General features: G+C 38.9%; 1 protein-coding gene across 1 annotated transcript in view; it reads left to right on the top strand.

Moving 5' to 3' along the window:
- Nucleotides 1–330: 330 nt before the first annotated feature.
- The window catches only part of LOC104510383 (histone-lysine N-methyltransferase 2D), a gene marked incomplete at its 5' end in the record, with an annotated part of 29,484 nt that continues 13,273 nt past the window's right edge, over nt 331–16,541 (top strand). Inside the window, 4 exons of the mRNA XM_010152616.1 lie at nt 331–467; nt 2,009–2,148; nt 3,694–3,803; nt 8,723–8,784. Coding sequence (XP_010150918.1) covers nt 331–467; nt 2,009–2,148; nt 3,694–3,803; nt 8,723–8,784 — 449 coding nt within the window. The remainder of the gene's footprint in view (nt 468–2,008; nt 2,149–3,693; nt 3,804–8,722; nt 8,785–16,541) is intronic.

Raw genomic sequence — 16,541 nt, forward strand, 5'->3', positions numbered from 1 at the left:
CTGGTACCCACCACGCTCGTATCGTTACGTCACTGTTGTAAAAATACACGTCGTGTAATGCCCATAGGGAAAAAAATTGCTGTTCGTGAAGCTAATAAAACTAACCCCCTCCCCTCAGTCGGTTATTTTATAGGCCTACGACATAGTGCGTACACAAAGGAGAAGTACGGACAATAAGGATGGGGTGGAAAATGTCTCTGTTCAGGACGAAATTGGAGAGAAGACCTGGATGTTGTTTAAATGGATTGCTTTGATGGTGTGAGAAAGCTGTCGTGTTGATAAAAATGCCTTGCCAATTGGGATTTGGTTTTTTCTTAATGTTCCTTTAAGCTTGGTGTTTTGAGCAGCAGTTCAGTGTTAGCGGTGGCCCCGCTGGACGCAGGCCCTGTTCAGGAACCAGCTTTACTGAACAGAGTATGTTCGTTTAGTGCTCCAGTAAGGGGAGCGTTAATGTCGACAGTGTCAGAGTTAGTGCCTTTTGGGAGTTGGAGGGGGTGTTGTTCAGCTTCTCTCATGACAGGTGTCATGAGGATACCATGTAATAAGTGAAAACTTTTAAGCGTTCTTTGGCAGTGCAAGGGGTGTTACTCTTGTTTTCCCCACTAGCTATTTTTTTCATGTATTTCTGAATGCAGTTATTACGGTTTTCAGGAAGGCAAAGCTATTGCAGGTTAAAATTCCCGTGTTCCCTCTATTTCTTGTCTTATTGGTGATGGGTCATTTTTCATCATCACTTTTTTTTAAGAGGTTATAGGCAGGAGGAGAGAAGTTGGGAAAGAGAGGTTGTTTTGTGCTGTCTCAACTCTAGAAACGCAGAAGTAACAGCAAACACATACATTTGAGTTATTAACGGGCAAAAATAATGAAGTTCAAAGAACCTTAATAGAAAACAGAACCTCCTCTTTCCTACCAACTGCTGAAGCACCTGATGAGATCAGGTCTTTCTTATCAGTAAGCCTGAGCATGTACTTAGATGTCCAAGATAGTATTTTGCCTGCAGGACATAAAGGAAGAGGAATCATTGCTTCTTTTTTTTAATGGAATATTCTGAGTTTTATTAATTGTTTTCTGTTGAGATTAGAATTTGGGCAACAAATTGATAAGATTATAAACTAGATCCTCCCATGCTAACGCAATATACTAGTCTTTGTATCACTGCATTTTTCAATTCCCCCATGCTCTTTTTCTTGCCCTCCCCCCCTTTTTTTAAAATCTCAATAGTGTTGGGTAAATAAATGTATTTCCAAGCAGCTTTTTGACTCCTGGTCTTTTTTGTACCTCCCGCTCCCCCCCATAGCTGCTGTATTTTATCTAGGCACCTTACCTCTGGTGTATCCTCCTTTGAGGGTGCTGTCAGTCCCGAGCCCTGGACTAGCTGTTAGGACTGCATGGAGAGGGCCATAGGAAAGCGGCAGCTGGTGCTTGCCACTCATACCACTCCCTTCTCTTCCTTCATAGAATCACAGAATGGTTTGGGTTGGAAAGGACCTTAAAGATCATCTAGCTCCAACGCCCCTGCCATGGGCAGGGACACCTTCCAGTAGGCCAGGTTGCTCAAAGCCTCATCCAGCCTGGCCTTGAAGACATTCAGGGATGGGGCATCCACATCCTTCTACGTCTTTTCTTCCCCAGAGTAACAGACTGCTTGCTCTTACCTAATTCTCCATTCCTAGGGTTGGGCAAGTTTTAATATCAAACAGAAGTGGACTTACAAAAAGAAGTGTGTGTGTGTCCTGAAGAATTGGAAGAGGGTGGACTGGGAAAAGGGACATTTTACCAAGCACGCTTTTTTGTCTATTGAATAATGGCTTTAAGAGCAAACTTTGTTATTGAGAAAAATACTGGGCTAAAATACGAAGCAGAAAGATTTTTGTTCATGTTGATTTGTATTTTATCATGTTTGGAAAAATTTATACTTGCTTTCCTCAAGTTTTGGTTCATTTACAAGTAGCTCATTGAATAAAGAATGTGGTCACTTCTAAATTTGTTTTTCTGCTCCCTGACACAGGTCTCGGTCGAATATAGCGTCATGTACCAGTGTAAGCACCCAAACTGCTTCTGACGATCAGGTTGTCAAATTCTGGGATGAACTCAGTTTAGTTGGCTTACCAGATGACATTGATATTCAAGCCTTATTTGAGCCAACAGGTAAGATACGTTGCTCTCCTCCTTATTTCCAGTCCAGTAGTAGTACAGTAGCTACAGTGACAGTGAGTGAAGTTTTTCGGGTGTTGGATTTCTGTGCTCTGGTCCCTGTCAAGTGCTTGATGCTCTCGTAGCTTTTGCCAATGTTACGTGGTGGTTTTGTATAGTCTCTTCAAGTACTGGACACAGTCGTCAGGTTTGTATGGGGAAATATTTGTAATCTGTTGGTGAACTGGTGTTCAGGCAGTAATATCTTCAGTGCTAATCCTGTAGTTTTACCTAATATACTGCTGCTGATGCAGGGTTATTGGAAGTAATGGAAAGGAAGTTTTAAAAGAGCAGTATTAATAGGACAGTAGAGGATAATGCACTTGCATGTCTCCAATGTTCTGGGTTTTCTGTCAGAAAACTGTCTGGTTTGTCATCTGCTCTTTCATTTTAATGGAACTTTTCACTCAGTTATGAATTACCTTTTCAGAAAGCATCTATGACCAAAGGCTTTGATGCCAGTAGTCTACTCATCTATTTTGCCTCAAAAATGGGAATATATTTGTGCAGTGATATAAATGGAATTTTTTAATGAGCATGGAAGCTCATTTCAACGTGTAATTAAAAACTAAAAATAAAATTTAATGGTTTGTTTTAAATAGTAATACCATGGTGTGTGTGGATGGGCAGAGGAGGTTATCAGTCTAATTTTTTTAAGTTGTTTTTACTTGTAGATGACTCTTCCCAGCCCTTACAGAGATTCTGGGGGGAGTTTTTTTGTTACTGAATGATGAAGTTGACCAAGTAGCTGATTTCAGCAGCTAATGTAAGGCATCATTTTGGATGTAGTATAAAGCTGTCACAGAATTCCTCTGGAAGTATGCATCATTTACATTGCTTTTCCCAGAACTGAACTACCAACTTTTTTTTTTGAGACCACCTGTTGAATTCTTCAATTCAACTCTTTTTTGTTACGTAGCTAAACATTTCTCATTATATCTCTATAATGTTTTTGTTGTACTGACACAATTTCCTCAGTCATTCACATGGTGTTTCTGTTCATGCTGTATTTTGAGCTTTTAAGTTTTGTGTAGACTTCTAAAGCATCATGTGAGCATGTTCTACATTAACATAGGGATCCATATCCAATTCTTGGGAATCATAAGTACATACCTAGTTATTTACAGTGAAATATAAGATCAAATGTAACCCTGTATGTCTCACGCACAAAACACAGTGCATATAGAATCATAAAGTCACAGAATCATATACCCCGCAGTGTTGTTATCAGGCATCTGAAAATTAGATGTACAGAATATGCTGAAATGAAGATATATTGTGCATCAAAAAAATTGCAGTGTATTCAGTGTCTGATAGTAACTGCAGTATATTTAGCTTATGATAATAAGGACATTAAATGTTGAAAGAAAAAAAATAAGAGGAAGAGAGACTATTCATTTTATCTGGCAAGTATTTACTCGTAGAACTAAGTTCCATACTTAAAGGAAGTGCTTGACAGAGTTGTACAGCCAAAGCTCTTTTTCTTTCATAATGCATTAGGTCATTGCTGGGCTCATCACCGCTGTGCGGAGTGGTCATTGGGAGTCTGCCAGACTGAAGAGCAGCTATCGGTGAACGTGGACAAAGCTGTTGTCTCAGGGAGCACAGAAGTGAGTAAAAAGACTTGAATGCTCAAGCCAGTAAGAAAATAGGGGGTGGTGTTGAAAAAAGGATAGTAGACTAATGCAAGGTATGACGAAATATATCCACGTACGGATCTCTGGGCTCACATTTATAGTAAGGTTCTTTGGACAGGTCTTCATAATCAAATTAAAAAGGCTTGTGGAGTTGCATGAAAAGATATTATTCATTAGTTCTGAGAGCACCAAGTACCTGACTTTCCAGAACAAAATGCAGACAAAAGAAAAGTTGAATGCAAATTAGCAAATGCCCCGCTAGGTAGACAAAATACTTATTTTGCCTGTTTATATTCTGAAAAGTTAGGACTCAGCTATAGTTTAAAAATTCTCAGTTGCTTTCATACCAGTTGCAAAAAGCAGGTTAATATAGGAAAACCAGTGTTTACCACAAAGCCTATGTTGTTACTTTAAATATTGGTAGAAATACATACATAAATATTTAGTCTTTTAACTTTAAATGGCAGTATATTTGGAAAAGTAGGTACTTTTGAAAAGGACAGACCCCTTCTGGTGTCATACTCTGAGAGCATTTTGAAATGATTGAGACCTATTTCACGTTGTTTTTGTCATGTGTAGCTGGTTGTGTTTAATCATGTGTGGTAGATAATTTTAATAATTTTAGGGTTTTTTTCTATATTAATCAGCCATGCTATCAAAAATATCTATGTGATTTTTTGCTGGTTTTCCCATGATCATGCTTTGGTTTATTTTTACTTGATTCTTGAATTTTGATGCATGATATTCAAATTTAAAAAAAATGCGGAAGATAACCAGTAAATGCTCTCGGTTGTGTGGACTAAAAAGCTGCTTTAAGTCAGTCTTTCATAAAGCCATAAAACACAGCTTTCCTTGCGCCTTCTGCTTTTACATATACTCACAATGATAAATGCTTTGCTTTGAATAATTTACTTGATTTCTGTTTATCTGCTTTCAAAAAGGCTATTCAGACTGAATGAACCTGACTATTAAGTTTTAAGTGATCTTGAAGGTGTTAGAGCATTTGTATGGGTATGCATGTATTAAAAAATATAAAAAGAATCAAAAGAATATCCAAAATCTGATACTTTTTAAAAAAATCTCCTTGCTGAAAAGTTTTTGTCTCATTTTTGGCTTATAATGGTGGCTTGTAGTCATTTTGTGATCAGTTCGTTCCCATCTGTAGTCATTTTCATTATAATAGTTTGGTTTCTAACAGAAATTTTCAAGCTTGTATTTTGCACTGTTGAATTTCACCGTTTCCATGATATCAGTTCTGTTTCTTCGAATAGGGTACCTTGCTCATCCCCTGTGCCTCAGCGTGATGGTGCCTCACCTTCACGTCCTTAGCACATTTTAAGTTTTGTGTAGATGTTATGATGCAAATATCTAAATAAGAATTCTTGAAGAACCCCACATCTCTCTGCTGTGATAGTTTCATTTTCAGCCCTGTCTTTTCATGTGCTGCTCTGCAGCTTCTCAAAATCAAAATAATTTTTAGATATGCCTGTTGCAAGTTTCAGTGCAATGCAGAGAGATGAGAGAGATTTGAATCGAGTGCTATTCTGCATATTTCCTATTCAGTCTTTATTGAAAATGCTGAGAATCTTGCTTTGCTGTAATACAGCAGTCAGCTGGCAAAGACAGACGTTGTTTTGGTTATTCTCTTTTTATATTTCTTGTGATATCCCCAGGGAGAGCAGAGTAAGAGCACAACTGCGGTTGTCTGATTCTAGAGGAGTAGCTAGGCAAAGTGGGACATCTTTATCCCACGGTCATGACAGGGAAGCTTTTGCTTTTATGTTTTCCCAAGAAATAAGGAGCAAACTCTGTAGTTCTCTGGTCCTGACCATGGAGCAGCAATGTGGGTGTTGCTTGAAGAGTTGGTGTATAACTGGTTGGGAGCCCAAGTAATTCTGTGTTTGCCTCTGCTGAGGCTGTAGTGCTTGGTAATAATTTTTCACTGCTTTTTAACTTGTCAGTAAGGTAAAGAAGGCATGAAAAAGCATATGGTGCTGGGTATCCTATCCGACAGTGGAAAATTTAGCTTAAGGGAAGAAATCTTCTTTGCGTGAGATACTTTGAAAAGTTTTGAATTAAAGATAGATCAATGAATGCCTGTTTCTGCATTTACAGCTGCCTGTGCTTTGCTTTTGCTAAATTTTGGGCTTCTTTCTAATGTGATGTTACTACATTTTAAAAGTAAAGTTTCTGTTTAAATGTTCTGAACACTGTTGGCAATGCAGATGCAAGTATGTGCTCAGGGCATACAGAAAAATAGTTTAAACAAAACCAAGCTGTATGCTATTTCCTCTACTTGCCACCAAATTTGCTTTGGGTTTTCTTTTGCTGTTGTTGTTTGCTTGGTTGGGGATTTCTGTCTTCCTGGAAATCCCTCTGGCATGACATGGGTTTATGATGTGGTCTGCAGCACTGACATCTTTCCTTAGTTGGCAAAGTACGTTTTCTTTTCCTTATGCTTATGTACGTATTAATTTCTGACTTGTAACAAACTTTTTCTTTATAGTGTAGTCCATTGGGTTAGGTCTTTTAATTTGTGGAGAGCATTTTGGAGCTGTTCTTACCTTGGGGGTTTCTTTAATTTGTAAGTTACAATCATGTTTCTCATTAGTTAGGCTGCCTATTGTTTGCAAGTCTGTTTTAACTGGATATGACAGTGTTTCTTATTACTCTGTTTACCAGTTGAGATGTCCATTTGGCTTCACTGAGTTTGTGATTGCATTAATGAAGCCTGTGTGGACATATTTCATTGACCTATGCCAAAGTCTGTATGTTAATTCATTTTGGTTTTCTTCTTGGCTCACGTTTGCTGAAACTTTAAAATACAGTACTATAGAGATCTCAGTATCTGTGCCATGTTTCACAAAATAACCCTGCTTAGTGTGCCTTTCTTCAGTTCTTTCTTTCGGTTCACTTATTCTGAAGGCCTGGCAGTTCATTTAGCGAGACCTCTGACCAATTTGAACGCAAGTTTGTGTCTAGACATAGGTGTGTTCTTTGACTGTCTTTCAGAGTCTTGGGTTTGCCTTTCTTTAATACTGATGTGTGCACACACATCCATGTAACTATATGTGTGAGGTGCTTGAAATCTGATGCATTATGTTGTTTTGTACCAACTGGCAAATAAAAGCTGGAATATACAGTTAAGTGTACGGTAGTAGGTGTGCTCTAGCCCTTACGGGTGGTACTGGTGACTCATTTCAACTCACTGCTCGCCTTGCTTAACCTCGCTTATCTCAGCAAGTGAGAGTCATGGATTTTCCCAGACCCACTTTCTAAGTTTAAGAAGGTGTGAGGAAGAAACAGTGATCCAGGTGACAAGCATAGTGTCAGAGCTTTTCTCAGGGTGACTCTTAAGGATTCACATACTTCTCTCTGGAGTTCTATGGTATGTAAGCTAAAGAGCTTGAACTACCAGACATAGCAGCTCCTTCCCCACTACTTTATTAGGCTTCCATGGAATTTTGGAGTACTTTTGGTTCAGTTTTTGAAATAAAAGTGTCCAAAATATAGATGGGGGAGAGGAGACTTCCAGGTATACACTTGATCCAAAACTTAACTAAATTTTCTTATAATACATAAATGCTTCTACTCAGTACATAAAAATTAGCATAGTAAAGAAGCTGTAATTGTCAGCTTTATGAAGATAGACTTTTATAAGGAAGGTGTTTCCACAGATACGTATTATAAGATGCCGAACGGGTAGGAAATAGAGGCAGAGTAAGATAAACTAAGCAAAGAAAACTAATTGAATGGAAGTCAGAGTTTTTGCTGGGAAAAAAAAATATCACTGTGGACAAGCAGAGTTTTCTGCTTTTTCTTCTTGCTTCAGTCTTATTCTTTCTTAAGTATGCTGCTTTTTTGATATCTGGAAGTGTGAACTTACTGGCATTACCATTTAAACTGGAGCCCTTTAGGACTTGAATCTGCTCAGATTTAACAAGAGTGGTTTCTAAAATATTTTCAGGTATTTTAAAATACTGCTATATAATTTCCTTGTTTATTTTACATATATGGAGTGGGTGGCAGTTTCTCTACAGTCATCTGAGGAAATAGTAAAGTTTACTACTTGTCTGCCTTACACTGTCTATCCATAGCTGTTCTGCAGGATACAAAGTCCCAGATAAGGTGGGTTGCCTTTCCCCTAGTAGGTAAGCAGCTCGATTCAGTAACTGTATCTGAGGAAGACTCAGTAGGTAATGTGTGTGAACCATTCTGGAACAAACTGTGCACGAGAAAGGAATGCCATGGTAACTTTCCCAACCAGCTTTCTCTTCTGATAAGATGTAGAAAGCAGTTTACAAGCCTGGGAGAATTTGTCAAGGACACTGAAGTCAAAGAATACAGTATTGGTGGAAACAAAGAAGGAGGATCCTACCTGTGTAAAGACTGAATAAGGGAAACACGATAGTAGTGGAGTGCCTCAAGCAGGCGTTCCAAAACACTGAATTACTCTGCTTCCATTTTATACAATGTGGATTCCTCTTTGCTTTGAAATTCTGTATAGCTGTGCATATTTATCCACTTTACAACTTCCATTTTTCCAGTGATACTCAGGCTCTTCAGGACCAAGACTCTTGCAGCCAGACAGCTGAAAAATTGCTGTCTTCTTCTCCCATCCATCCTTTTTCTTTTTTTTTTTTCTTAGTTAATCAGGGCCGTATCTTCTCTCTGTACAAGGCAGCTGTTTTCAACTCCTGCTGAGTTTCTGCAGGCAATGTTTGGCATGTTATCATTGCTGAGAACTGTAGGAGTTCTTGCTTTGCATAGAGGCAGGCTAATCAATAGTATCTTGCCTTCTTCCAGACTCAAAATGATCTGCTGTTTTGACACTCCTCTCTCCTGTGAGCCCTTTTCACACGGTAATGAAATCTTGAAATTTTGTTTTTAAGGCAGCTTCCTGTGAATTCTGTCACCAGAAGCAGGAGATTGCGCTGTTTGTAGATGCTTCCAAGTTGGGGCAGTGTTACAAGGCTTGCATATTAAACATCTCACTCAAAACTGTTTCAAGTCCCTTCCATCTACTGTTTTCAATTCTTTGTTGAAGACTCAATTCTAGCATACTGCTTACCAAGCTAGACCATAAAGAAATAGATCGAGGGGAAAGTTGGGAAACATTTAAAATGTTTATGCTTTTTTTTTTAAGTGTTTGTCCATATTTTGAATGTGTCTTCACCCCTTAGCCTCAGTACACTTCTCATCTTGTTGAGACTTGTCCGTGTGTTTAGTGGTACGTGTGTATGTTTACTTGTCCTGCTTTAAGCTGAAAACGGATTTGGCTAAATTGATGCTTCCTTTTGTTGTTCCTTGTATGTAAAGATAAGCATCAACATCTTCATATGCTATTAACTTCAGACACTGCAGAGTATTGTGCCCATTTAGCCACAGCAATTTTTCAGCTAGTCAACATAAAAACTGTGTGTGGAAAACGATTTGGATGACAGAATGCTGAAGATAGGGCTTCATACATGTCTGAGCTAGTGTGTAGGATTTGCAGTTCCTTGATGCTCTAAACGCTCCACTCTTCCTTTTTCATTATTGGAAAAGCTAGTAATCCTATCCTTACAGCTAGGGAAAAATGCATAGATAATGTCCTCTATCATGATTTATGCCATTTCTGGACAGTCTGCTGTACGTGCCTGTTTCCAGCTTTGTAACGTGGTACTAAATGTGCAGCTGTGGTATGCAGAAGTTCCTCTCCCAACTCCTGAGTTTATGTGCACACACAAGGCACCTCGCTTATCTTCACCTCCCTTCCCTGCAGCTTGGGGAGTGACTACCTAGCTGCTCTATTTGAGTGGCTTTTGATTTTATCTTACCGAGGTTGGGTTGTTTTTTTATTTTCCTGTAGCTGCTTTTGTCCTGCAGCTGAGGAAGGAAGTACTGCAGGAAGCATTCTTCCCAGATAGCACCTCTACTTTTTTATGGGTTGCTGTGTCTCAGAGAGCTCTAGGGCAGAACGTGCTAGAGAAAGACTAGAGGAATAGTGACAGTACATCTCATCAAGTAGACACTTCCATATGCTGTTGGTCAATTTGGTAGTTTCATTCAGCTCCTAGCATGTTTTGGAAAAACAGTAACAGTCCAGCCAGGCGGGAGAGGGGGCCATGAGGTGTTACAGTTTCCATGCACTTCCCTCATGTTATTTTGGAGTTCCTGTAGAGATTTTCAGCCGTTTCCCTGCCAATGATGTTACCATCTGATGATGCTTTGTGCATCAAGGAAAAGACACAGTGACTGAAGGTACAGCTGTTGGTAACATTTCAACACTGTAAATTATCCTCCATGAATTACTCTGTGCCAGAATGGTTTGGATTTTGATCACATAAATCCAGGTCAGTTGTGCCTGAGACCATGAATCAGACTGTTCTCACAGCTTGTTGGTGACATCAAAAATGCTATGTCAATTATTTTATAAATCTGTTTTCCAAGTTCTGCAAAGCAGCCATGGTATCTTAAAATTATCATAGTTGGTTTTTGTGTACCACCTGTAATTCTTCTGGAACACCTTTGTACACCGTAAATGATGCCAGTACAGCTTTGGTGAATCTGTCCAGGTTCAAGACCTGCTGCAGGACCTGTTTACATCTTCAGTTTTTTGCATATCCAGCCGTTTGGGAACCGATATTTGCCTGCTTAGTAAGATTTGCAACTTAATTCTCATGAATATTGTCAGATGAACAATGATTAAAGTATTCTTCTGTTTGAACCAAAATAAGCTTTCCCTATAACATACTGTTGTTCATTTGAAGTCATTGTCCTGTAACAGCTGCTTTGAAAAACACATGTCAAAATAGACACAGGGAAGAAGTGAGAAAAAGCAAGTAAGAACAAGGAAGAAGGTTGAGATGCAAAATTATTAAGATTATTGAAAAATTCACCCTTTCCTGTTTTCTTCTCACCTATAATCTGACTCTATACACCAAAGCAAATAAAGTGTAATTTAATATACTTAATGTAAAAAACCCCACACCAAAACCCCCACACACAACAAAACCCCTGGCTTTTTGCCTAGCAGTTAGTTTTAACTGTGTAATCACTTCTGTAAAGTTCTTTTTTAATATATCCATTGGGATTTTGTGGATTCTATTTTTCGTTCTGCACTGAAACATGGAGCAGAATAAATTAAATTACAGTTCTTGGATAAAGAATTGTGTTCCTTACCAAAACACACCACCTTTAAAACTGCGGAGTTTAGGGCTCAGCTTTCAAAAGACAGTTTTCAGTTGCCCTGGTTGTCTCATAGATCACATTTTCTAGTACAAAGTAAAATACGTTTTTCTATATCCCTGTTGGTATTTAAGAAACTGAAGTAATGGTTAAAACTGAGTAAACATGAATCAAGAGCTCTACGCTTCTCTGCTTCTAATATGTTTTTGTAATTATTTGGCATGTAAAGTATGGATACCTTGGGATCTAATTAGACTCCACACTTGGATGTCTATCTTCAATGGTGTGTTGGAACGGATTGCTATGAAATAGTGGTCTGTCTGAATAATGTGATCATAAAGTGAGAGCCAGTGGCATGGGGAAGAAACGTGGCTTATGTAAAGTGTAAATGCTTTTGATGAAAGAAGGGGTCTGAAAAAGATTTTAATTTTGAGTTTTCCGTTTATTGAGAAAAACCCCAATTTATTTTGCTAGTCTTTCTGATGTAATAATTGTTCACTCCCTGGATACTTTGATACTCAAGTAACTCTGTGTTACTGGAGGAGAGAGACTGTCACATTCAACACTTAATAACTGAGTGAATAGCTGATCTCTTTTTTCCTTCCCTACCAGTTGTTAGATGGATTAATATTTCAGACGTATACTGTCTGATGTGAGATACACTGTTGTCACTAAGTAACTTTTCTAGTCAGCCAGATGGTGAAAAAAATACGAGGATAAAAAGATACAGTATTAAACTGAAAGTATTTAAATAAAAACTTGTTTCAAAATAATCTGATAATTATCAGGCTGTCTAATTTTGTGCCTATACAAAGCTTAATTTTAAAGGAATGTGTAATTTTCCACTTATTTTCACATTATTTAACATACGTATTGTTAACATTTCAGTAAAGCTAGTATTTTGCTTCAGTTTTTGGATTTTCTTGGTGGAAAAGTCTGTTTTAAATGTGAAGAAATACTTATTTTAAGGCTATATGACACATCCCCAACTTAGCACTTACGTTTTTATTAGCATCTCAAGAAACAGAAAATGTTCCTTTCCTGGGAAAGCACATGCCCTGTTGATGTGCTAATACACAGTAGAGTATCAGTGTACTGAATGTTGGCAAGGCATTCATTTAGAGCTTTTTCTGGGTACTTGCTTGGGAGTTTGAGTTGAGTGCAAATACTTTAACGTGACTTTTTCGGTCTTTATAGTTGTTTTTTGCTTCATAACCTGTTATCATCCTAATTCTGACCTGTTGATTAGAAAAAGGAGCACTTCAATACATGAGACCAATTTAGCCGTAGTTATTTTTTATAGTATCTTCAACATTTAGATTCTCCTCACAAGAGGAAGGCAGGTATTAATTTCTGAAGCACAGTTTGGAGAAGCATTTGTCTTCTCACATGAAGCGCTAGAAAAGACATACCTTTTAAACTAATTTTTAAAAACTTCCTTTGAGATTTTTCTTTTGATTTGCTTTATCCTGAGCCTTCTGTGAAGTAACAGCTGTGTTTGTCCCTACCTTTCTGTTTCCAAATAAATGAAAAAAAATTACTGTGAATTTGTTCACACAACAAGTAGTATTGTCATTGCACATTGCCACTCACTGAGTAGAGTGAAAGTGTGTCTTGTCCCTTCTTTGGCCCGTAAGAACTAAGTGCTAGAGCTTAACCCATGCCAGCTGTTGCACAGAGGCAGGGATTGGCACATACATTCTGACATACGTTTTAGGTTTAAGTAATAAACTTTATTCAGTGTAGGAAAGGACTTTTCATAAACTGTCAGTGTTATCTTCTGCGGGAATACAATGTCTGTGACATCAGTGTCCGGTGTCCCCTGCAATTTTGCAGACCTGAAGAGAAGCACAGTGTCTTTCTGGCAGGTGGATCTACACCAATGATCTTTGCCATAACTGCATTTCTGGAACACAGTAGCAAATGAGGAGGGAAAAGACCTGGGTTACTTAGGCAGCACAAGACTTCTTTCCTTAAGATGGTTTGCATGGCTTCAGCTAAATGGAGATACTTGGTTTTCTAGCCTCACCTATTCCTTTTTCTCTCCCACTGCAGTGGTGCTGCTGGTTTCCTGCTGTGGTGCCAGGAGGCTGTTCTCTGGGAGCTCACCCTGTGAGCACTCCCTTGGCACTTCTGGGAGCTCACCCTGTGAGCGCTCCCTTGGCAAGTCAGAAAGCAGAGTCAGCCTTATAGTTTTCAGTCTGTGGGTTTTTTCAAGATGAATCCTTTGTAAATGCACCTTTCTTGAACTCTAGATGTTGAATAGGTGGGTACTAGAATCGAGGGAGAGAGATTGTTGCTACAAAGACATTTCTGAGCGGGTTTTGATGCTGAATAGACGATCAGCATTCCAGATGCTAAGGGCAGTCTGTGAGGTGTAGGAAGCAGGCAAAAAACGGACTAGGGGCACGGAGAGAGACAGAGAGAGAAGCAGCAATAGCCCAGAAATGAGAGCTGAAAAGCCTAGCTGAGAAACATGAAAGGGCCTATGTTCCTGAAGGAATTTCCAGTGCAGGTTTCCTTTATTCAGTAACATTCACTGAAATAATTTACTGAAAGCTCTGAAGTGAAATTGTTTAGTGTGTGTTCCAAACTGGTGAAGTGTGTTTCACAAAGACCCTTTCTTCCTTTTTGCATGACTTGAGTAGAAAACACTTTTTCATAATACACCCAAAGAAATTCTCTATATTCTTTTTTCTCTTTTCCCCTCCGGGTGTCTTTCTTAAATGTTACCCTAAGCATTAAGGCAGTGACATGGTAGTTCACGTTGAGGTAGCACTTTTGTTGCTGGGCACCTGATTTCAAGAGTTTATAATCTATGTATACCAAGTTATTTTGTGGGCTTAATGTGTTAAAAACAGAGAGAACCTGATCTCTGAAGGGCGTAGAAAGCACACTAAAGAAAAATCACACTGTCACTTAAAATCAAGGTTGTACATTCTTCCTCAACTAGTGCTTCAGTTTGCTGATGGGACTGACCCATTTTGGTGCTTTATTGCAGAACAGGAGAATACGGATACTTGAACTCTCCCTTTCTTCTGTCTTTCTCTGCTGAGCAGCAGCAGTATAGTCCTTCAAGGTCTGCAAAAGAAAGGAAATGACAATATAATACCCCCAAATTTTAAAAGTGGGTCAAGGAAATAACAGAATGTTCTTTTAAAATTTGTTGAAATAGTTACAAATTCATTTACGTTATCCCATTGATATTGTCAGCAGGTAAGAAGCCTGGACCTCTATATATATATACTAAAAAGTCAAGGAACTGTACCCACCTCAGCAAGCATGCCAACAGTAAGCCCATAAAAACTTAAACAAGGAGTGTAGCAGGACCACCTATCTCCTCACTTTTATAGGTATCCAAATGCAGCCCTTGTTTTCCTACCTTATTACCACCTCACTCAAGGCTACTTATCATAGAATCACAGACTGGTCTGGGTTGGAAGGGACCTTAAAGACCTTCTAGTTCCAACCCCCCTGCCATGGGCAGGGACACCTTCCACTAGACCAGGTTGCTCCAAGCTTCATCCAGCCTGGCCTTGAAGACATCCAGGGATGGGGCATCCACAGCTTCTCTGGGCAACCTGTTCCAGTGCCTCACTACCCTCTTTCTGAAGAACTTCTTCCTGATACCTAATCTCAACCTCCCCACTTTCAATTTAAACCCGTTCCCCCTTGTCCTGTCACTACAGGCTCCTGTAAAAAGTCCCCCCCAGCTTCCTTGTAGCCCCTTCAGGTTCTGGAAGGTGCTATAAGGTCTCCCCGGAGCCTTCTCTTCTCCAGGCTGAACAAACCCAACTCTCCTATCCTGTCCCCATAGCAGAGGGGCTCCAGCCCTCGGAGCATCTCCGTGGCCTCCTCTGGACTCGCTCCAACCTGTCTATATCCTTCTGATCTTGAGGGTTCCACAGCTGAACACAGTACTCCAGGTGGGGTCTCACCTGCTTCTTATGTAAATATTTTATGTTCAGTCTTTTCCATAGCTAACGAGGATCGATCTGGGTTTTTTTTAAATGTTAGTGCCTAAGGGTCTGGTTTTGCCTCTGTGTGATGGTTACATTTATGAAAAAAGACTAATCAGTCTTTGTAGTCAATATTGGTTAGTTTTAGTCAAGGACAGGTCCTCATTATGCTTGGAGCATTGTGGGGAAAAAAAAAGGCACCTTCGTTGCCTTCAGAAGCTTGTTGTTTAATAGATAGCACATGAATAAAAGGAAAAAATGCCCCTGTGGGACAGGTTGTAGGTGTATTTGCTGAGCTGTAGCCTTGTTTGGCTAGTGTAACAGGTGACTCTATTCTTGGTTTTGTATAAGTTTCCCATTTAAAGAGTATTTTATTTAAGTATGTCTTTTAAATTTTTCATGGATGTGCATCACATGCTTTTTTCTTAACAACAACTTTAAAGTTCAATCTCTTGAATGAAATTAGAGTAATAAAGTGGGTTTGATTATTCCAATCAAAAGAGTCTGAGTAATATTTTTCCTGCTAAAATATATATGATATTATGGATTTTCATTTGGGGTTTTCACCCATCCTGTAAAAAAATCATGCAAACATATTTTAATTTAAAACTGAGGAGTACTGGTATTGGTCTGTTCGCATCAGTTTGCTTTTAAGCAGTAGCCTAAAAACTATTTCTGAGGTTGGTGTGCTCTGCAGCTTGCAAAATCAAACCATTAGCAAAAAATTGTTTTGAACTCCCTAAAGACTTTGTTATTGACTTCCATTAGTGTAAATTCTGCCCCAGAGTTGCCGATTGAGCATAAATATTGCAGGCATCAGTATGAAGTGGTACCATTAATGCAGGTGTCCTTGAGTGGTTTTTTTAATAACATGGAACAAATCAGGCTTGAGAGAGACATCTTACGACTCTTCACAAATGTGGACCAACTGCCCTTCATGTGCAAGTGCATAACATTTGGTGATAAGCACTACGTGTGTTAAAGCTGTTTGTTCTAGTGATCAAGGCTACTACCAGGAGTCATCGCTGTTTGTGAAAGAATTCATATGTTTATTTTCATTTACATAGTTGTCCTTTCCATTCTGCAGATCTGACCTGGGAATTAAAAGGGGGCGGAGAGTGGTGGGTCTGCTGCACACAATGAACTTGCAGGTGTTCCATGAATCATAGCCATGATTAATATAAAGAATCTTATTTAATAATATTAATTGAAGAATTGATGAAGTACCTTGTTCTCAAATCAGCACTTCCCATAAGCTTTTTTACTGGTGTGTTTTTACTTCAGTGACATTAATGTATTCATTCAAAGATGTTCCTCTTCAGTACCTCGAGGGGAAAGGGCAGGGATAGCTGTTACAGAATACATAAATCTTTACTTCTGGGGCATCTAACATTGGTAAAACAACTTGATACACCCTACATACATGTTCTCACTTCAGATACAATGTGAATACAGGTATTCAATTTGCAATCTAGACAATCATTTTTATAACACTGCAGGTATTTCCACATCTAGTCTTCTCACTTCCAATTTTTAATTCATGAAATAATCTTTTGTTTAAAATTCCCCGCCCCCCGCCCCC

The sequence above is a fragment of the Eurypyga helias genome, unplaced genomic scaffold (genome assembly GCF_000690775.1).
Source record: "Eurypyga helias isolate BGI_N326 unplaced genomic scaffold, ASM69077v1 scaffold7735, whole genome shotgun sequence".
NCBI classification, from domain to species: domain Eukaryota; kingdom Metazoa; phylum Chordata; class Aves; order Eurypygiformes; family Eurypygidae; genus Eurypyga; species Eurypyga helias.